This window comes from Protomyctophum bolini (assembly GCF_963924005.1).
Source record: "Protomyctophum bolini genome assembly, chromosome: 19".
NCBI classification, from domain to species: Eukaryota; Metazoa; Chordata; class Actinopteri; order Myctophiformes; family Myctophidae; genus Protomyctophum; species Protomyctophum bolini.
In genome coordinates, this window is record NC_137880.1 from 16,016,408 (window position 1) to 16,039,627 (window position 23,220).

The window sequence follows — 23,220 nt, forward strand, 5'->3', positions numbered from 1 at the left end:
GCTAGTTGAACAACAGTCCTTCGGTCTAGAGATGCTGAGAGCTCATATAAGCTGCAAATTAGCGAGGGCGTGGAAACGTGGGCTGCAAAACCCACAGAAAAACAATAACATAAACGAGGGAGGGAGCGATCATCGGCAACTTCTACGAGAAACATGGCTTTCCCAACTTCCTATTTGGTTATAATTAATATTTAATCAGTTTTGGCTTTAGTGCCCACTGCCCACCAAGTCACTCCGAAGTCCGAAGTGTGGTGCTGCATGGGTGCTGCACACTGCCAAATAAAGTGTACGTTGTGTAGGTCTACAGTGTACTGTCTCTACTCTACTCTACTCTCCCCAGTCTCCCCCCATCCCCTTAATTACTATGTTTCTTTTCCCTTTTTACCTCCTTACATGATTTCCTGTTTTTTATATAGATGCGTATATTTGTGCGTCTCTTAAATTTTCTGATGAATTGAAAATGGTGGACCCTGTTGTAAACTGTAAGTGTAAAAAAAATGCTTTATCAGTTTGTCGTCCACAGTAACAGCCTTGTATTGAGTTGTGCTTTTATGTGAATCTATTTATATATTAAAACAATATTTCATTATTTATTTGACTGAATTTAAGGGAGACTTTTGTAGCCTATAGGCCTACTGCAGTGCAGTCCTGCACAGCGAGGCAGTTCACCATTTCAAAACCTACCATAATGTGAAATCAATCACACAATTATTGTATTAAAGGGAAGGACAGTGTTAAGATAATAATGCACTTATTTGGCAGGAAATAAATGCAGGTGTCAGAGCAGAAAGGAGAGATAGCCTATAGCAAGACAACACCAAAAGACAAATAGAATAGAAATTAAAATAAAATGAGCTTGGATTCTGGCACTAGGCTGCACAGAGTCTCTGAATGAGTTAAATACAGTCTGTCAAAAAATTACAATGATGAATATACATCTATTGCCAAAGACTAAGAGTAAGAGCCTAGCCGCTATACTGTACGCAAATGAATAAACACAAAATGATCAGTCAAAGTCGTACTCTTTTGTCACACACGTTACCGCAGTGAAATTTGTTCTCTGCATTTGACCCATCTCTTGGGAGCAGTGGTGAGGTGCAGCTGTGCCGTGCTCTGGAATCATTTGATTAGTAGATTTGACCCCCAATCCAACACTCCCTGCTGAGTGTCAAGCAGGGAGGCATTGGGTCCCATTTTTACAGTCTTTGGTATGACCCGGCCAGGGATTGAACCCCAACCTCCGAGTTTCAGGGCAGACACTCTAACCACAAGGCCACTGAGCCTTGACTTGAGGCCACTGCATGAGCTGAGTCATGTATAGATTCAGATTCATGAAACACAGGAAATGATGTTGTAATCCAAAGTGCAGTGGACTCTGCATGGCAGGGGCGTCCTCCTCCCTGAGCCAAGCTTGCGCCTGACCGCATACCTGTTGTGTAGGATTGATGTTGGTATTCGAAGCACCAATGAGAGACACTGTGGGTCTTCAGATGAGCAGTGACAGCGTTTGGGTCATCAGGTGGGCAGGCCCTCCTTCTTGGGTGTTTCGCTGACTGGCCCACGACACCTCCAGAGGGTTCAGCAGTGAATCCCAGCGTCCCAGGTTCACTCCCTACTAGCTGTCACGACTCATCTGAAGGCCCATGTGGGGTCCTTTTTCTTCATCCACAGCCACTGACTCCCCTTTTCAGCAGCCCTGGAGAGGTCCTTGATCGCCTGCCGGTGGGCCTTCCCCCGTACTCCCATCTCCCTGAGTAGCTTAGATGTTGAGGTAGCTACGAACCCTCTGCAACCTACTTCCACTGGGCAGACCTTCGCTTTCCAGCCTTGTTGTTGAGCATCTGCTGCGAGATCGGCGTACCTCAGCATCTTCCGCTCGTAGGCCTCCTCCACTGCACCCTCCCAGGGCACAGTGAGTTCGATGATGAAGACGAGCTTGAGCGAGGCTGACCACAGAACCAGGTCTGGTCGCAGGTTGGTGGATGCGATCTCAGCTGGGAAGCAGAGTTTTGTGTCCAGGTCTACCAGCATCTTCCAGTCCCGTGCTCTGCCAAGCTGCCCGGTGTCTGGTTTTGCGGTGGTGCTGCTTGCTTTACCCTTGCCCTCCCGAACAAATGGTGTTGGCTGCCAACGGGATGACGGGGGAGGAAGGGAGTTCACGCTTGTCCGGCGACTTTCCAGCACTGCTGCAAGACACTTTAGCACCTGGTTGTGCCGCCAGGTGTAACGACCTTGGGTGAGGCTGGTCTTGCATCCCACTAAGATGTGCTTCAGTGTTGCTAGACTTGGACATAGAGGGCACGTGGGGTCTTCACCATACCACTGGCTTAGGTTGACAGGAGAAGGTAAGACGTCGTAGGCAGCCCTGATGGTGAAGCTCGCCCTGAATGCCTCCATCTCCCACAGATCTTTCCAGGAGATCTTCCTCTTCTCCACTCCTTCCCATGCCATCCACTGCCCTTGCTTTGCCTGCGCAACAGCCTTTGCGCGCCTTCCTGCTTCCTCTTCCTGACGTACCTCCTGGACCACCAGCTTGCGTCTCTGAGATGGGTTGGCCTTGCTCCAGGCTGGTGTACTGGCCCCAAGGCCTAGACCACTCCTCCCCTCTTGTACTCTGCCCACGATGTCCCTGTGTCTGAGTGCTGCCTTTGCCTGCTCAGTTGCGACCAATGGGGTCCACTTCCTCCCAGTGGCCAGGATGGGGGCAGCTTGGGCTACAAATGGATCGTTTGAATCCAGGAGCATCATCTCCAGTCTTACTTTGCCGCACTTGTACTCCTCTGCCAGACTGGAAATGGGTAGGTGTAACATCCCTTTTCCATAGAGCCCAATGCTGCTGAGGCACCTGGGAAGGCCGAGCCACTTCCTTACATATGAGTTGACCAGTCTCTCCAGCTTTTCCACCTTTGAGAGCGGGACTTCATAGAGTGTTAGTGGCCACAGGAGACGAGGAAGTAGTCCGTACTGCATGCACCAGTTTCAGCTTGCCAGGAAGCAGGGTTTTATCTATGTTTTCCAGGCCAATGACTACCTCCTTCCTGAGCTGCTCTACTTGCTCTTTGTCTTTGAGGGAGGCGTCATACCAGCGACCTAGGCTTTTCATGTATAGAGGGTTAACAGGAAATATCGCATCATGGTTCCTATAAAAAATTGTTATTGGGAAAAGGGCAAAACACAAACTAGAATCTCAAGTTCATTACTCGATATTAACACAATAGCGACTAATTGGGAAATCTGCGAGCATTCAACCATGTAGAGAGCAAATAACTTTATACCCCTACAGCTGGAACTCCTCCCAGCAGTCTAACTGAAAATGTGTGTGTGTGTGTGTGTGTGTATGTGTGTGTGTGTGTGTGTTAGTGCACATAGTTCATTAGGCCCTAATGAACTATGATTAGGGAACCTAATTACCTCCCCACAAAACACACCAGAAAAAGCCTGAAAGGCCACTTCTTAAAATGCACTGTAAGGAAACTAAAGCCTGTGTACAATGTTAAATTACACCCATCAGTCCTCTTCATTCCTTGGAGAGTGCTGGTATTGACCACCAATGTCACAGCAGTCTGATGTACTGTGGTCTGCTCTTGAGATAGTTCAAGTCCAAGACACCAGGCCGTGGACCCCCGCATCTGAGAGCTTTTCAACTATCCAGCATGGTTGTTTGTGTTGTTGTAGGCATTCTAGCAGTCAAAGAACATGACTGTCATAGTGCTACACAGCCTCTCCAGGTGTGTTTATAGGCTCTGCAGGTAGATGATGGCATCATCCACACCAATGTTTGCCTAGTATGTGAACTGCAGGGGGTCCAGGGTGTTAGCCTGGCTAATAAGCCACACTCATATCACACTGTCACCGAAGGCAATTGTTTTGGCCAACGGCAGATTCGCGTCTGGCTTATTAGCCAGGCTACCAGGGTGTGACACATCAGTTGTCACTTCACTTGTAGCCCAACAGTACAGAATGAAAGTGGACACTAAAAAAGAGCGGGCACCAATTGGTCCAACCAAAATGTTAAAAATAGTAAATATTTGGAAAACTAAACAGCAATGTAAAGTAGAAATGATTAGAACATGATTGAACATTTTGACAATTAGGATCTAATATTTATATGATTGCTAGTTTGCTACAAATGACTACAAAACCTGCATACCGGTATCCAGTCATTTTGGGCATAAACAAAAAGTAAGGGTAAATTTAAGTCTGCACATTTTACACTCTGCTTGTATCTTCTTGTATCCATTATTACGCTGCCACAAATTTGAGTTTGAGTATGACTAAGGCCAATTAAAAGGCCAATCTGTAATTATTGGTGCCCCCTGTCATCAAATATTTGCTCACCTCAACTTGGATACACTTTTAACTTGTTGAGCTTTCTCTTCAAGTGACAATATAACAACATAGCTTGTAAATCAGGCTGCCATAAACTACCTACAATGAATAGCCGCCCACAACACAAGCCATAATGTTACTTACTGGTAAGTTGTTTTTTATTTTAAAGAGGTGCTGGAGAGACAGGGAGACCACCATTACTGAGCACACACTATGATTACCGGTACTATTGTTAATTAAGAGCCATTTTAGCATGAGTTAAGTCCGTTGCTCTCCCCAGGTTGGCGGAGGGTGTGTAGAGCCCAGGATCACAGTAGATGATTGGCACAGGGGTGAAAAATGAGTTACAAAATCGTGGGATAAAAAATATATTTAAAAAAAAAAGAAATTAAGAGCCATTTTATATCATTTTAACCCCAAAAATGTATACAGTATTATATCACTTACCCCACACCCCTAATATATAATAGACCTACACTGCCTACCAATATTCACCTGAAAAAGAAAATTGTGCTCTTAACTAATATCCAAGACTTTTACCTTTAAAATCAGAACAGTGAATATAATATTTCCTTTCACATGTCATGACATAGAAGACAAAAGCTACATATTGGAGTTCACAAAGTAGTTTAATTCCCCAGACGTTCATACCGACTAAATTATTTATAGCATGTGTACATACAGTATATGTATGGTTTCAGTCCCACTTTGAGGTCTTTCTTCTCATATATTTCTCCCCTTCGCTGTCCACGGCTTCGTAAAGTTGTTGGTCGTTGTCTTTCATTGCGTGCATGTATCCCAAATATCCAACACACAGGGTGATTGTTACCAGTCCAAATGCCATCACTGGTTTGTTCTGGAAAACACAGTCACAGGCAGAGGCATTGTCACTTTATGTAGATAAAGATATGATTATGAATACATTCCACTGCTGCTGCTGCTGCTGTATATTACAAAGTAACGTGCCAAGTGATGTATCTCACCTGCACAATAGACTGTGATTGAATACTTTAATAACATTTTGTAAATTGCACAGTGGTACGATAATACAATGATGCGGATGAGGATGATGAGGATAACACAAAAATCCTTGGGCTTGTCATTTCCATTGGGGTCCTGTGTATGCAATTAATCATGGATTCAATTAATCCCTTGCTTTTTATATCTGCTGCAAATATTGTCTGCCCTCCACTTTCGTAGGAAGTATATTTTGCCTCAGTTTAGTCATATTTTGACCATCCATGCACCTTATATTTGACATTGTATATTTGACATTATGTCTTCTTCTCTACAGTCTGTGGTTATGACCGTATTACTCTTTTTAAGCTGCCAAACTTTGTTTGGGCTCTTGTTGACAAAAGTATAACAAACTAATAATTCAATCACCAACTCTTTTACAATGGTTGTAAACTTATGTGACAATGCGTGGCCCAGTGTTCAATTGATGCAATTATATGCAGCAGGAGTGTGTAAACATCAGCCTTGTATCAAGAGAAGACTACACCCATTACATTAGCTCTGAAACATGACTGTCATAATCATGACAGACGAGTGTCATGTGAACCATTGGCTACCATTACATAAGACAGGCAACGACCATACTGTACATAGCTTTAAAAGCAAGCTCAAGACTAGCCCTGTATGTGCCCTCAGTCCCTACGCTCATTCTGTATCTCGGAGCTACAGAATGAGCATAGGGCATACATACAGGGCTAGCTCAAGACTAGCTTTGGTCCATATAGGCTATAGCTCTAAAAGGCATTAGGGCTATGGACCAGAGCTAGCTCAAGACCCTTTTTTATTTTTTTCACAGTTGCTTTTAGTGGTTCCCTGTACATTTCAGTATATCTTTCAATAGTCTGTGTGGTTTCTTATTGAAGTCACTGTACCTAAATATGTGACAGGTAGTCTGACTCTGTATAATCCATCTAAAGTGATGCAGTGTTTTGTTTTGTTCTCTATTTCCTTCTATTGTTGTAATTTTGATCTTGACTCCTTTTAATTTGTTCTTGATTTTATATTTGATTAATTGAAAATGGTGGGCCCTATTGTAAACAAGTGTAATGCTTTATGGTGTCGTCCACTCACAGTTTTTGTATTGAGTTGTACTTGAAATGTACTGTCTGTAATTCTGCAAAATTATGTTAATAAATCAATCAATCAATCAATGATCATGTTTTTATCTTTATTTATTTGTATCTTGTTGAAAATTGTGTTTTCTTTTGTATTTATCTGTTTTATGTAAAGCACTTTGGACTGTATTTTATGTCAAGAAAGGTGCTACAAATTGTTATTATTATCATCATGATCATAATCATCACCATATTATTATTAAAATAAACCTATGATAGGTAAACATAAGGGACACGACACTTCAATACAGATACAAATTGTATCATACAATAAAGAAAAAAGGAGAGAAAAAAAAGAGCAGTCTCACTGGTTTTATGAAGAGCTCAGGGTTGACAGCTCGGAACAGCGTGGTGGTCTTTGCACCTCTCAGTCCAGGGGTCTTGAAACCTTTCTCCTTGGGAGCCTCCTTCCCTTCACTAGACTCGACAGATGACATGTCAAATTGTATTTTATTTGTTGTATAAATCACAACTATTTTTACTGTGAAAACAAGGTCTGAAATGCGGACAACGTCGTTGTTGTTGTGTCTCTGTAAGGAGCCATGTTTCAATGTCAATACAACCAACGAGTGCTAATGAAAGAAGAAATTCTACCTTCTGAAAAATAAAGTCCACAGCGACACCTGCTGGTTAGAACATGGTAAATAATTTGCAAAACAAAAAAATTGTTTTTTATAAATCGGCGCCGGCGTGACATAACTGACAAGTATTTTATTTGTATTCATTTTTTCCTCAAACAAAACAGACACAACGTGCAATAGAAACAATAAACGCATGACGCATATAACAAGCACAAATGATTTATTAATGAGAGTAAGACAATATGCTCATACAAAATACATGGTGCCCTCATCACAACAAAAAAACGACATAACATTGCCTGCTGCTCCCTATTTGGACATGTACAGTTTGTACACAGGTAGGCCTAGATAATGAACAGGGAAAAACGGATATTTGCATTAGGGTTGTTATGGTGATGATGTGTGTGTGCGGGCGGGCTATAATGCATATTAACTATTAAACCTCATGTGTTGCTAGCCTATCCCTATAGGCTATACTTTAAACGACTTTACAGCATGGCTATATCTACTGATTAAAGAACTAGCATACTTTTTAATGCATTTTATTTGCCATATTATAGAAATTAATGTCGCTTCCTATGGAAACAGCTATTCAAATACGAATTTGGTTACATAAGGTGTGGCAGGTGAGGACAGTCTCCAGGTGTATGCGACAACAAAGGCAGCATAAAGTCCAACGAACGCAGATCTTCTTCACAGTTATCCCTCATGCTACAAAGGTACGTTTTTTTCTATAAATATGAATATGATCTCCTATATATGGAAATAATTAAGCCTTTGATATACTCTACAAAATGAAATCAAAGGGTAGCTTATACAGTTTTGAAATCAAACCATCAAACCAATCAAACCATATCTGTCATAAGTTTAATAAAGTAAAATACAATAATGTAAGCACATGTTATTTATAGACATTATTAATTAATGGGAATTATAGGCTACAGTATTCAAAACAAGCAGTTCAGCTGCCACTCTCACTGATTTATAAACTAGTCTAATCGTTTTAACACAAAATAATAATAAAACACACACACACACACACACACACACACACACACACACACACACACACACACACACACACACACACACACACACACACACACACACACACACACACACACACACACCTGATTTGGTTCCATACATTTTAATTTAAATCAATGCAATTTAACTTATTGAAACTTTAAATTGGATATTTAGGGATTTTGGATTTTTTTTTAAAAGGTCCAATTTTGTCTGCTCATTTTTTTGTGACCCACATGATCTCATGATAACCACAGTAACACTAACCATGCTGCTACCAACTGACTAATAGACACACAAACACAAATGATGAAGTGGTTTCCAAACTTTTTAGCCTGTGACCAAAAAGAGATTGCCCAGGACCCAAACTATAGTGAATCTTCAAGCAGATCTTTCACTACTTCTTAATAAACATTTGTTTTCTAATGTATATGGGATTTCTTAGATTTGTCTTTTTTTTAATAATAGGCCTATTGATTAAAAACAAAATAGAATACCAAACAGTGGGCTATAGGCTATTTGTATTGATTGATTGATTGATTGATTGATTGATTGATTGATTGATTGATTTATTGACTGACTGACGATATTCCTGTCTAACTTACAGGAGAGAAAAGCTAAGCCAATAAGCAGACAGCATGAACTGGCTGTTCCTGGAGAGCATCCTCAGCGGGGTGAACAAGTACTCCACGGTCGTCGGTCGCGTCTGGCTGTCCATCCTCTTCGTCTTCCGCATCCTGGTGTACGTGGTGGCGGGCCAGCAGGTGTGGCGGGACGAGAACAAGGACTTTACCTGCAACACCCAGCAGCCCGGCTGCGAGAACGTGTGCTTCGACCACTTCTTCCCCATCTCCCAGGTTGGTCTGTCTGTGGGCCCTGCCCTGCATGGTTGCATGCACCCCAGTGGTGGAAGGAATATAGCCTACCTTACTCAAATGTATGTATTTTTGAGCAGTGCCTCCACTCCATTACGGAGCTATGTATTCGTAAGAGTATAAAGTGGCACAGAGTACGACTAGAGAGCACAGTGCACTATACAATACAGACAGTAGCCTATACAGACCACAGTACAGTAGGCTACAGTAACAATAAATGTAGTTGCACCGCTCACTTCACACAGGTGTCATTTTTCATTTTTAATTGAAGTTGCGCTATGCAACTTTCCTGTTCTACCCAGGTTTCCAGCACAAAGGGCATTAGTAGGCCCTACCACTGATCTATAGACTAGAGCATGTCTGCTTGCTCTGGGGAGAAATAGATGTGACCTTCAGGTCAACATTTTTGTCAAACCAGAAACAGTCTTGTGTCAAGGTCATGTCGATAGACACAGGATCCAAATGTCTAAATATAAGAGCAGCTAGTGAGACTACCACCCCGATTAAGACAGCTCTCTACAATAGTAGCCTACAAAATAGTAAAAAGGCAGCTGAATTCACAAATGTACTTGAGTAAAAGTATGAAAGTATTGGCATCAAAATATACTTACACAGTAGGAAGTAAAAGTAGGACTACTCATGTTTCAAAATATGTAAACCTTTTCCAAAATAGCAGCTCTAAGCTCACGTGCCACTAGGTGATGCGTTGTTAGCTTATAAATCGACTGTTTTTGATAAAATACTAGTAAATTACTCTATGGCTCTAAAGCTGTCGAATATTGTAGTAGAGTAAATAGTATATAAAAATATTCAAGTTCTGTAACTTACCAGTACCGCTTCTTCTTCCCCACCTCCCAGGTGCGTCTGTGGGCCCTGCAGCTGATTATGGTGTCCACCCCTTCCCTGCTGGTGGCTCTGCATGTGGCATACAGAGAGCACAGAGAGGCCAAATACAAACGCAAACTTTACGAGAACAAGGGCAGCATTGACGGAGGCCTGCTGTGCACCTACATTGTCAGTCTGGTGTTCAAGACAGTCTTCGAGGTGGGGTCCCTACTCGTCTTTTATTTTCTGTACAGTGGCTTCGAGGTGCCGGTGCTGCTACAGTGCAGTTTGTATCCCTGTCCCAACACGGTGGATTGTTACATTGCCAAAGCGACTGAGAAGAAGGTCTTCCTTTATATCATGGGCTGTACTTCTATTTTGTGTATTGTGCTGAATTTCGTGGAATTGATGTATATCACGTCTAAACAGTGCTGGAAATGTATCTGCAAGCAGTATGTGCCTGTGGTGCAGGCTCAGGCTGGGGCCCGCATCGCTCACTGTCGATGCCGTGGTGCAGCTGCACCTGTTGTTGGGAGCAGCTGCAGCAGGTCCCTCACACCAACACAGCAGCAGCCCACGTCAAACAAAGAAACAAGCCCACCACAGCCATCAACGTCTACGGATGAAATACAGCCTGTGCACTGATAGATTTGTTGAGTTTGGGATGCAATGAGCCCCATTTGATGAGTTTTATGTTTGGGACCTCAATCAAAATACTGTAAAGAAATGTACCAAATGGACCCATTTGTATAAATACCAATCATTTAGCTGGGGATACCTCACTGTCAGTCACTGAACTCAGTCAGAACCATTGCCCTAATAAATGGGATACAATTTCATTTTGACAGTCTCAGAAAAGGTTTAATCATTCATTAAAGGACCCCTTCACCACTTTTCAACCTATCTTCATATAATAGGTCCTCACTAATGATCATGCTAAAATTGCACCATTTTTGTCTCCACCAGGCCATAGGCATGGGGAGAGAGTATGTTTTGCAATCCTCTGTCGTGTGTCCGTCCGTCTGTTACCAGCTAATCTCCGGCAACGTTAACCATCGATGCTAAATTTTGCGCACACTCCCTGGATGCCAACATGAACCTCTGCCCCAAATTTTCCAGAACGGCCTGTAGTGCCACCAGGAGGCCGACTTTTGAAAAATACATTTGTTGCTATTACTCCTCCTCAAATTGTTACACACTATCACTATAGTCATGTGTTCAAGACGGATCTGTCCGATATTTCATATTCCATCCTAATTGGCTAACATTGGCTTTCAACGTTTGCAGGATTGGTCCGTTTTGAATAAAACGCCTCAAATCATGAACGTAGCGTGCAATTTACATGAAATCTTTCACGCACTTTCCTACTAGGCTAAGGAATATATCCCACCCTTTTCACATTGGCCTGTTATAGCGCCACCAACAGGTGTATTTTTGCAAAACACATTTTTGGAACAAATGAGTTACAGAAACCCGTCCACCAGCAGCACTTGACATCGTTAAGTTTTCAAACAAGATTTCTTTACAAAAAAAAAACTTTTCAGGACTAGAAAGTCTGCATTTTCTATTAGCTTGAATTCCCTATCGATGATGTCACTGGTGGACAGGTTTCTGAACTGCCCACAGCCCTCCTATGAGACACAGACTGAGTAAAACAAAATGGTGGCATTTTATCATGATTATTAGTGAAGACCTATTATATGAAGATAGGTTGAAAAGTGGTGTCCTTTAAATGTTCTCATAGCTAGCTATAAAATAATTTCTACATGTTCAGCAGTGTATTCAGTCAGTATATTATTTTCTAAGTATTAATATGTGCAATATGTTGCGAGCCACATCCCCAAAATCATGCCTCATGCCTGTGCGAGGCATATAAATCACTTTTTATAAAGGATTATACACATTTATTCTTCCCTGTAATCTTATGTGACCCACTTCGTCTTACATGTAAATTTGTGGAAACGATTTATATGGTGGTCTTATAAGTGTCCTTCCAAAACCCTTTAAATTACATACTGTAGGCCAGGGGTTCTCAATGTTTTTTGGCTGGGGACCCCCAGAAATGCTTTGGCCATGTATGACCCGAGGGGTCACGACCCACGGGTTGAGAACCCCTGCTGTAGGCTATGGCTCAGATTAAGAATCTCGTACACTAGTCTGCTGAACCACATATTCATCTGCATTCATCTTTGCTAAATTGGCTGGCAATTTAGCAAATATTTTTGAAGCCAGGAGAACTCAACAACAAAACTAAGATGCTAATGTGTGTCAACAAGATGAGTTAAAGTTCTGGTTGCTCGTGTAAATAAAAGTATCACAGTTTAGCAATTTGCTGTAGGCCTATGTAATATGATCAGAGTGGTATTTGCAGTACCTTTAACTTTCAATGAATTTGAACATGTACTGTTTGAAAGTGGAATGGGTTAAAGAAAGCACATTAGAAAACAAACTAATAAAATGTGTTTAATTGTATTAAGACTGCTGAGGGCAGTAGCTGATTTAAAACAATACATACACAGCATTTTCAAATCACAAACTATACACATTATTACAATTCAGAGTCAATTTAATCATAGGCCTATGTTGTCCCATAGGGACGATTAAGACATAAGCTGGTGCCATATTCTTTTTTCTCCCTCTTGGTTTAACTGGTGATTTATTAGGTCGTAAATACAAACATGCTATGTATTTTATTGTTAAAAAAAAATGGACACATTTTATAGAGGTAATATTACAGTAAGGTATAGCAATGTAACAACAAAAACATTTATTTGTAGGGCATCAGTACACATCAGATAAAATCAGATAAAACATTCTACTCCTGAGATTCTATTTCTTGAAATAAAAGAAAAAAAATCATTCAAAATCATTTTTCTCCAATATAACTGTGGGTCGCATATCCTGAAGTTGTTTCAATAGATGTTCAGTGACATCTGAAAAAGCTTCCTCTACAACAATTGTGACCTTATTGAGTGATTTAAAATTCTGACGGTTGTTGAACTCAACACAGATTTCTTTGGTGTGCACAAATGAACAGGACGTTTTCCCAAACCTTGTTTCGTTGTTATTGTGATGAGATTGGTTTGATTGCTCCAAGAACTGCAGGAAGGACATTTCAAATCCCATGGGTTTAAATGAGGTTAACTCTGCACTTACATTTTGCCCAGCAAGCTCTTCCTGAACAATGGCAGGGAAGGATTCGCAGGAAGAGTCATCCGATTCTTCCACTTTGTGGTAAACTTTACGATTCTTTTTTGATCTCACCGGCCTCTTTCTTCTTTTGTCAAATTTTAAGTTCCCCAGTTTTCGTGGACGCCCTCTTTTGCGTTTGACTTTGACCACTACAGAGAAATCGGAACCGTTATCAGAAAGTTCATCATTGTCTGATAGTTTGCCATCAAACATTTTGGCAGAGAGTTCAGCTGCCACACGTTTCCGCAAGACTGGCTTGGAATATTCATATCCACTTCCTTCGATGCCAGTGTTTGCCATGTCCTCTGCATCGGACAAGTCAGAACTATTCTCAGATTTGGAATCTTCGTCACTCCTCATCGAGTGGTATTTGTACCGCGCAAACTTTTTGCAATATATGAAGCGGCTCCTCTGTTCCTCCAAGTATTTCTCAGACAGCCCGTGCCCAACATAATGCTTAATTATGCTCCGTTCTGACCTCATCACAGACTCGCATCCTTTTATCATACAGGGGTATTGTAGACTGGATTTCTTTGTGCACATTGTAGCTGCCTCTTCCTTAGATTTCAGGGAGGGCATTCCATATTTACTCCAGTGATGTTTTGTTTTCTCAGTTCTCTTTTTCTCACTGACCTTGGGTATCTTTTTATTGCTCTCAATATTTTCTTTACCATTGCTCGACTTTGTGATTTGGTAATGGGGATTCTTTGAGCTTTGTTTCACCTCTTCCTCATTTATTTTCGGAAATTGAATACAGTAAATCTCAGGGTGCTTTTTCCCTATATGCCTGATCAGGTTTGACTTTGTGGCATATAAACAATCACATCCTTCAACTTCACACTTAAACATCCGCTGTTCAACTTTCGTTTTGGTCAGCGGGACATTTTTGTGCTTTTCTTTGACATGTTCGATGTAGTGCCACACAGAAGTGAAGGATGTTGCACATCCCTGCTGATCACAAGAAAACCTGCCAAGGTAGATCGTGGACAAAAGAGTAACAGCCGTTTTCAAGGTGAATTCATGAACCTGGAGATAATGTTGCAAAACGCTGGTAACTTCTTGAAAATGTCTCGAACAGTCCTTCACTTGACACCTAAATTCTTTAACAACTGAATGGATGACTTGAATTTGTGGTTCCTCAACTGAATGGATGACCTGACTTTGTGGCTCCTCCTTGTGGTACTTTGTCTCGTCCAGCCCCTCACTTTGATCCTGCTCTTGGTTCACCTCCAGTGCTGACAGGGCAGAGTGAACAGCCCTATAATGGAGGATCAGATTGTGCTGGATGGTAAAAGCTGCTATACAGCCTTTGTGTACACAGCGATATGGTCTGTAAATGTATGCATCTTTGATTGCTTGATTTGATTCTGGCCGCTTCTCTTTTGACTTTTTAGGGTGGTCTACGTCCAGAGCTTCCATTTTGGGTTTGATCATTTGCTGATTGTTCATTTTAGACTGATCTTCTAGAGACGGAGGTATTGAAGCCTGAAGGGGAACAGGGACATCCTGGATCTGAGAAGTCGACGCTGTTGGCGATTGAGCTCCAGTTTGGTGACATGACAAGTATTGAGTGCAAACAGAGGAAACTGCTCTATTCTGTCCATCTGACCATTGTTCTGTGACACGGCCGGGTTCTTGGGCTTGATGGGTCACTGTACAACTCGGTGCCTTTGTTCGTTTTTCATTTAGCAAGGGAATAATCTGCCTGGTATTAATTAACTTCTGTGTGTGGTTGCCAACAGGCAATCTCTGACCGTTTCTATTTCTGTTATACTGTCCAAATGACGGTGGCTGGTATTCTCGTTTATTTGGACCATGGAGCATAAACGTAGAGGGGAGGGGAGTCACAATGGTGGTCTGAGCAGATGGAACTGAGTTTACAACAGCGCTTGGACTGCTCAGAGCAGATGGGGCTGGGTTTACAACAGTGCTTGGACTGCTCAGAGTAGATGGGGCTGGGGTTACAACAGTGCTTGGACTGCTCAGAGTAGATGGGGCTGGGTTTACAACAGTGCTTGGACTGCTCAGAGTACATGGGGCTGGGTTTACAACAGTGCTTGGACTGCTCAGAGCAGATGGGGCTGGGTTTACAACAGTGCTTGGACTGCTCAGAGTAGATGGGGCTGGGTTTACAACAGTGCTTGGACTGCTCAGAGTACATGGGGCTGTCTGCCTGTGAGCTTTTTTAGCTAACACACGTTGCATATCTAATTCCTTAAACTCTTCATTGGACAACTTGTGAGCCGACAGGTAGTGAGCACGAAGGTTTGAGTTACGGGTAAAAGTTTTGCTGCATTTTTGACAGACAAATGGTGCAAATCTACCTCGTCTTTTCTTAAATGAGATTAGCATCTCTTGCGTGTAGTTGTGACATTTAGCAAGATGTCTCCAAAGTGAATCCATTGACATGGAACCAAATGGGCAGTTTTCACACTCACAAGCAAACGGCTTGACCACCGTTGACATACTCGGGCCATCGGAATTAGTCATTTCTGACACTGTATCATTGTGAAAATTGTTGTTAATCTGTGGCGACTGACAGAGGCTTGTCGGGTCAGGTTTGTCAAAAGTGTCCTCTACCTCCATCACCCATTGTGGTGGGCGTACAGGAAGCCGCGTGGGGCCCATTTCAACATCATTAGCCTCTACACTGGTGGGGGTTGGCATCTGTTGTGGGCTAGAAAGGTCTCTAAAACAGGAAAAGCTTGGCATGTTACCCCCTCCTTCAATTTCACCAGGGGGTGCGGGCATGATTACTGAATTCGCCTGAACCCGTCCTCCACTGATTCTAACAAATTCTGATTCCTGTTTAATTTCATTTGGATATGACACAGGACTCTTTATACTATCATCAGGGTCAACACCGACTGAATTACATGAACTGTTTCTACGTTGAAAGTCACCCGCCAAAATCTGTTCCCTCAATCTCTTCTTGATATTATGATCGGCGGTCTTCTTCTTTGTCTTAGTCTTAACCAGCTTGATGTGTGTCGATGTTGGACTACCCTGGGTTTCTACTAGTGGCACGGCCCTTTTCATATCCAGTGTCAGACTGCTCATTGGGGAGAGAGAATTGAGGATTCCACCAGGGGACTTGTGGTCAGTGGCCAGCCTACTAGGAGAACCAGTAGGTGAGTTTCGTGAGAGGAGCTGTGTGAGTAGAGGATCACGGATAGCACGGTTGCCATACGGCGCAACACCTGACTGGGGGTAAAGGCTTGTATACGTTTCATTCTCCCTCTTGGCCTGGACACTGGCAGTGTGCTGTATTACTGAACTCTGCTGTATCACTGGGCTCTCTGGCAAACGCTCAACAGCTCCATAGGGACCACATTGAGTTTGGAACGAAGGCTCGGAAGCAGTTGGTTGCTCAAACAGGTCAGTAAGGTTTGCATCAGCCATGATTTGTTTAAGAAGATCGTCAGTTTGTTCACCATTGCCATATGCTGGCAAACTGGGTTGTGGATAATTAGGAGTAGGGAACTCTTTTGTGCCTGTTGAGGTACTTGACTGAACAGGTGTCTCCTGATAAACTGCAGAGGGATCATAAGATGGCTGTGGCTCAAGGGGGTTAACCATTTGCTCTGAATTGAGAAGATCAAGAAAGGATGTCGGCAAGTCGGCACTTAGCTCCGAATCATCAAAATCCTTGCAGTTAGAACGTTTGGACAGATGACCTCCCAGTGATTTAGGATTAGTAAATTCTTTGTAACATTTGCAGCAAACAAACTTGCCATCTTTGATGATGGCTGGCCACTTTGTTCTTCTAGTTCTTTTTCGCTTCTGATTTCCAGGACCAGAAATGATATTGTGATTTTCAGACAGACTAGCCCTAGCATCACAGGCTTCAAGTGAAGGCTCCAATTTGATTTGTGTAGGACTTAGTATTGCCATTGTAATTTCTGACACACTGTCATTAGTGTCAAAAGTATTTCGTATCTGTGTATACTGCGGTACAGAATTTGCCACTGTGCCAGGTATTTCTTTCAAATGGTTTGTATATGAGGGCAAATTGGATCCCATTATAGGGCAAGAGGGGGCACCAAGTGCCAGAGCTCCACCGGTAGCATTAACTTGTGCAATCGCTTGCATATTTGATGGATAGTTTTGGGACTGGGCAGGACCAGAGTTACGAACTTGATTGTTTACAGGTGTTGAATGCCATTGGTGACCTGCTCCAACTTGAGGCTGCACTGCTAATAATTGATTTGGGGCACTTCCCATTTGTACAATAGAGTTTAAGATATTTTCCACAGGGGCAAGTTGATTTGTAATAGATGGGGGATGAGAGGTTTGTTCATCATAGTTCAGAAGCATGTTTGGAAATGGGTGTGATTGTATGACATTTTGCCTCTGAACATTATGTATATTGACTGCATTTCCCTGTGGGTTCGGAAGTAGATCAACTTGTTTCTTTGGCCTACCCCGGGGTGGGTTGGCGGCTCTCCTGGCAATTTTCCAACGTTCATAGAAGTCCGGATGGTCAGCTTTCATGTGCTTTGCAACACTTTTATAGGAGCTGTAGTTCCTGGGACAGTTTTCAAATGCACAGTAGTGACGCACTTTCTCCACTGCGGGGGCAGCCGGCACCGCATTGACAGAATATGGCATGGGATTGTTTGGCCCAGTTCCTGAGGGTAACAGAGGGGCCATTACTGGGGGGAGGGATTGTGACATTGCTGTTGCCATGCTATTTTTGAGTGGGTCAGGTGGTAACAGGTTGCTCTGGCACACAGACTGCATATGTTGTGGAAAAGGTACAATGCAGTTGGAGCTGTAGCTCATAGATTCATCATCTCCTTCACTGGAGAACATCTGTGGTTGACTACTATGTGCGTTGGTGTGATAGGCATGTGACAAGTGATCTACACTGGCTTCAAATGGAGGTATTAATTGATTGTGTGGGGCCGACTGCACATAATCAAATGAATGAGAACCTGAGCTATCTTTGTATGCATTTGGGTCAGAAAAGTGTGAATTCATGGTGGATGAAATCACAGAATTATCCTGAAACTGTATATGTTGCTGTGTCGTACTGACCGAAAACATAGTTTGGTCTTGGGGCTCACATTTCACTACATATTGTTCAGAGTTGTGAACAGGTTCTTGAGGATATGTCAGCAAGCGCTCAATGGCCCGTTCATCTGTACCAAGGTCTAGCTGAGCGGTGTTCTCCTCATTACAAATGTTTGACTCTTGTGAAGTCTCCTGTGTCAAGGGTGTCGGTTCAGAGAGCATTCTCTCGATCAGTGATGGACCAAAGTCTGTGTCATCATGTAAAGTCTGGTTCTCTGAAGTGTGACTGCTCTCCTCTACAGTGGCATCGTGCTCCCTCTGCTGGTGCCAATCCAACTGCACTTGTGAATGGAAAATATCCCCACAGTCCGGTACTTTGCAGGTGAATGTTTTATAATGCTGTGCCTCGTGGTCATACAGCTGGAAGGCTCCACTACATATCATCCCACAATTAGGAAACATGCATCTTGCCTTAAATACAGCATGCTCTTTACTGTGCACTAGGAGCTCAGTGTTAGATAGAAAACTGGCGTTGCAATTTAACTGTATGCAAATGTAAGGCTTCACGCCACAGTGAACCTGTAAATGATCATTAAGGTGGGTGACATTAACAAAGTGGCGACGGCAGTACTGACAAACAACCTTATTGCTCTGCATTTCAAGGTAACGCTTTGCCTGCTCATTATTCCCATGACCTCTCACATGCGCAAGAAGATTTTTTAAAAACTTAAACCCTTTTCTGCAGTTTGCTACTGGGCATACATTTTCCTCACCATTATCTGTCATAGGCCCAGTGATTTTTGTCTCGGCTGGGTGCGTTCCATTACGTGCTAGGGAATTCCCAATTTCTGGTGTAGCAAGCTGATTTTCAGACTTGGCTTGCAATGCTGCGAGAACAGGCGCAGCCGTTTTGGGATTTGCCAATTTCTTATTTGTTTTCATTGCAGTCAGCCTTTCCTTGCATGACTGCTTAACATGTGATGCTACATGGGGAACCAATGTATCTTTTGTGGTAAAAGTCTCAGTGCATATTGGGCAGCTATACAATCCACCTTTTAAATGAGTCTGTGCGTGGCGTACAATCCTGTGGCCAAGGAACTCCTTATCGCACAGAACACAGTACTGCATGTACGCCTGCCAGTTTCTAAACCTGGCAGATATTAAACCCTTTTCCCTCATCTTCTTTGACTCTCGGTTTTTCTTTCTCTTTTCTAGTACTTCCTTAGATATACCGGTAGTATCCTCAAAGGCTTCATTGCCAAGGGTGTCCCAGACGTCCTCAGGAGAGTCCGGGCTCTCGTTAAGCAAGTCAATGGACGATACGATGGAGGCCTCTTCACCCATCAGTGCCAGACACTGGCGTTTCAGAGTCTTCCAGTCCCAGAATTCTGGGTCAAAAGGCCATTGGGTCTTGAAGACCAGCAGAAGTTCACAACGTAGGGAGTTGGGCACGGGCATGTCCTCTTCCTCCAACTTCTGATCCGGTTCGTTGTACAGTGTCTCCACAGCGTAGTAAGAGTCTACTGTGGGCTCCAAGAGGAACTCCGTTAGCTGGCAGGCTCGCTTTACTTCCAGGTCAGTAGGGAGCAAACAGGAAATGGTTTTGCAGATGCTGGCCATGGTGCTTGCTTCGTTTGAGTCCATCTGCAAGGCTCTTATGCACATTTCAATGCACACCGGCAGCCCCACGCTGTCACTCTGTGGAAAAAAGCACAGGAATGTAATTTAACCAATTCTTCTCTCTATACACTTCCTCATACGGTCAATAGTGAAAACAGCTAAACTACAACCTCACAATGAGCTTGTAGATCAGCTGTGTTTGATATGTCCTTCTACATAGTAGCGGTTGTTTATGCTTTAGGAAAAAAGAAAAAAAAGCACGTTATGCCCAGTAACTAAACTTCCGAATGCAGCCCAGGCACTTAGGCTACAATCTAGCCTGACATGACCTTGATGAGTCCCGATCCCGGCGGCCTTTTCTGCTCCCCATTTCCTGTCAGCCTACTGTCCTATCAATAAAAAGGCATAAAATGTATTGCTCTTGCCATAAAGCCTTGGTCTTATAAGCGTAAGCTTAACAGACAAAAGCCTACTGTGTACCGACCTCTGACTGGATGACCTTGATGAAGAACAAGATGTGAAACACTGTTTTGGACAGTAAGGACATCTGCCGACATCGTTCTAGGAAGGCCTGGTCTGACGGCTCCAACCTCTTTAGCAGCTTACTCCAAAACAATGTGAGCTCCCTGGTGTGGAAAGAAACTTAGTGAACACAAAGTGTAGAAGTCCTGGCATGAGTTCAGACAGAACCAAGTCATCACATTTGATTTCATTTCAAGTCAGAACAAGTCAAAATCTGTGGAAAATAGCCTCTATAACACGTGTTACCAGGGCCCACTTCTCGGCCCACCTTATACGGATAATTTCTATTGGCATCACAATGAAATAATACCATGACTTTAGCTTTTTACAATATTAGTAGTAGTAGAATTGTACGTAGTACGTACGACCGTACGTACATGTTATGATTAAAATCTTTGTTTTAACAATTATTTAGAATACCCTCACAGCCCACAGGTTGGGAATCGCTACCCTCTCATATCAACACTCGGAAACACTTCACCCAATCGGCAGGAAATTACTCATGTCATCCCCCCAAATGCATATCAAATAGGTTGAACCAATTCTAAGTAGGGATGCACCGAAAGGGACATTTTTGGCCGAAACCGAATACAGGAAACAGTTGGCCGAATACCCAAATTTGATTAATATTATATATATTTTTTCCTACCATTGCTGTCATGGACGTACCTAAAAGCTACCTGATTTATGGCAAAATAAATGTTTTTTGCAAAACTTAACTTAAATAATAAATCACTATTATGAGTCCATAAAACATTTATTGAGCTCTTTTGAATGCATTCATTGCATACACTATTCAGTGATATATTTTCTGCCTATTCGGGCCGAAACCGAATAGGCAGAAATTGCATTTTTAGCCATTGTCTGCCGAATATTCGGTGCATCAGTCGTTCCAAGGGGTCTATACTTTGTTTTCTTACCAAGCACAATATGTGTCTGCTTGTAGAAGCTGGCGGGTCAGGAAGGCAGAGCATAAGCTGAAAGCAGCCTTCTCGTCTCCCTCAGATTCCAGGTTGCAGATCATCTCCAGTGCATCGCGACAGTCAACCCTCGAAAGCTGTAAAGACAGGTACAGCATATAAGTTATGAATGAATCACACAAAAATCCACTGTTTTGGCAAACATTAAGTGAAGCTTTTAGATCTACAAGCTCGGAACGTTCTGAGCTTGCGTTGTAGATCGGCTATTTTCGTCGAAGATGTGTACTGTAGAGGGAAACATAGGAGGGGGCCTAGTATAGACCCCTGGGGGACTCCGGTCAATGAAGTATAGGCCTATAGGGATTAAGTGGTTACAATGGAACATTTTAATTAATTTCCACAATGTGCAATTTCCACAATATATACAATATATATAATACATACATACAAATGTACAGTATACTGTACATTTGTATGTATGTATTATATATATTGTAGGAGTTGAGACATTACATTTAGTTAGACTCGGTTCCACAGATAGATAGTGAAAATAGCCAATCTACATGCTCACGACCTTGTAGATTGGCAATTATTCTTAGGCAGGGCTCTAAATGAACACTTCCTTTGCCAGGGAATTTTGCATAATAAAGGCACTAGAGTGCAAAGCAGATGAGGCAGATTTTACTCTGAAAAGCCCCACCTTCCATTACCCCACAAAACCGGGAAGCATAATCTTCCATTACTACCTCACGCTGTCCCATCTAAAGTCTCTCTAGAAGCATTTATATTCCAAAGGAGATGCTAGGTCAAGTTAGAAATGAAGACAGAACATTGCCGTTTTAATCAAAACCATGGAGAGCGCCTAGATTTAGAGTAAAGCGACACTTTAGAGTAAAGTAAAGTGGATTTAGAGTAAAGTGTGGGGGGGAGGGGGAGTTCAGAGTAAAAGCGGCCATGTTTTCCGGCACCCCAGAGTTCCTATTTTGAAGGAATCCCGGGACTGATTGTGTTAAAAGGTGGACTGTATAGCTGCCAGTTTACAAATGTAGGATCACCAGAATAGTTTTAGGAGCACCCACCAAAATGTCAATCTTTAAATGAATAAAAACAATAGAACATGAAATGGTGAAAGTAGCCTTACAAATGCATGCAATTAGGTTCATTGTACCGAGAGTGTGAGGGTGCTTGTTTGTATGCGTGTCCTACACCAGTTGGCCTCAAACATTTTGATTGTCAAGGACCCCAAATAGTTATTAGCCCACAGACCCCCAATCGAAAAGATATGGCAGGGCTCTAGCAGTGATTCTCATCATTTTAATTTCAAGGACACCCAGTTTGACATGCATTAGGCTACTGACCCCCATTTAATGCCATTTACCGGGTATACCTATATATATATTTTTTATATTGTAAAATCAATGTCAACTTAACTCTGAAAGTACAAATGGAACCAAATGGACCTGTTATGGTCTATTTGGTTCAATTTGTACTCTTGAGTCCCCGCTGGATCCCACTTTGAGAACCACTGTCCTGTCTGTGTGTGTGTAAACACAACAGTATCCAAGTTGTTACCCGATAATAGCTGCGGGGGAAGCATTGTAACCAGTGACAGACGTTGTTGTTAGCATCAGTCATAGCATGCTCCGTAGCATCAATCTCTCGACTACTTCCGTTTGGGATCACCACAGAAATGGTTGGTAGTCGCACAGTTCTCCAAAATATATTATTAGGTTGCATAGATTAAATATCAGGCGCACCAAAATGATCGCTATAGCCAGAATGGTCATTGCGGTGAGAGGCAAGCATGCAGCGGCAGGTAATACACAACGACGACTGTGCAACAAAATGGGAACGGTGCTAGGAAGATGACCCCCTCTCCGGCACCTATGCTGTTAGGCATTATATGACACTTCGGCCAATGTTTTCAGGTAAGTAGCCAAGTAAACAGTCCTGTGAACAAAGGCTGTAAGATGGGTTTGATGTATGACACGGATATTATGATATACCATACAATATCTAGTCTCATATCACAGTATCTAATCACTAGTTCATACCTCTTCCATCAGCTGATCCTGTTCAGAGGTAGAACAAAGACAGACCAGGTGCATCTGCTTGAAGTGGCCCTTCCCATCGAAGGATGTGTGCTCTGAGCAGGTCTTTGCCAGCAGCGCAGCTTTCCCCA

General features: G+C 42.6%; 2 protein-coding genes across 2 annotated transcripts in view; both read right to left on the reverse strand.

Moving 5' to 3' along the window:
* Nucleotides 1-4,939: 4,939 nt before the first annotated feature.
* Nucleotides 4,940-7,012, reverse strand: smim8 (small integral membrane protein 8). The gene is made up of 2 exons (XM_080791721.1): nt 6,770-7,012; nt 4,940-5,185 (listed from the first exon to the last, which is right to left on the reverse strand). The coding sequence occupies exons 1-2, from the start codon at nt 6,896-6,898 to the stop codon at nt 5,027-5,029; spliced, it is 288 nt and encodes a 95-aa protein (XP_080647847.1). The 5' UTR covers nt 6,899-7,012; the 3' UTR covers nt 4,940-5,026.
* Nucleotides 7,013-9,767: 2,755 nt separating this feature from the next.
* Nucleotides 9,768-23,220, reverse strand: part of znf292b (zinc finger protein 292b) — a gene marked incomplete at its 3' end in the record, with an annotated part of 28,444 nt that continues 14,991 nt past the window's right edge. Inside the window, exon 3 of the mRNA XM_080791375.1 lies at nt 9,768-9,858. Coding sequence (XP_080647501.1) covers nt 9,768-9,858 — 91 coding nt within the window. The remainder of the gene's footprint in view (nt 9,859-23,220) is intronic.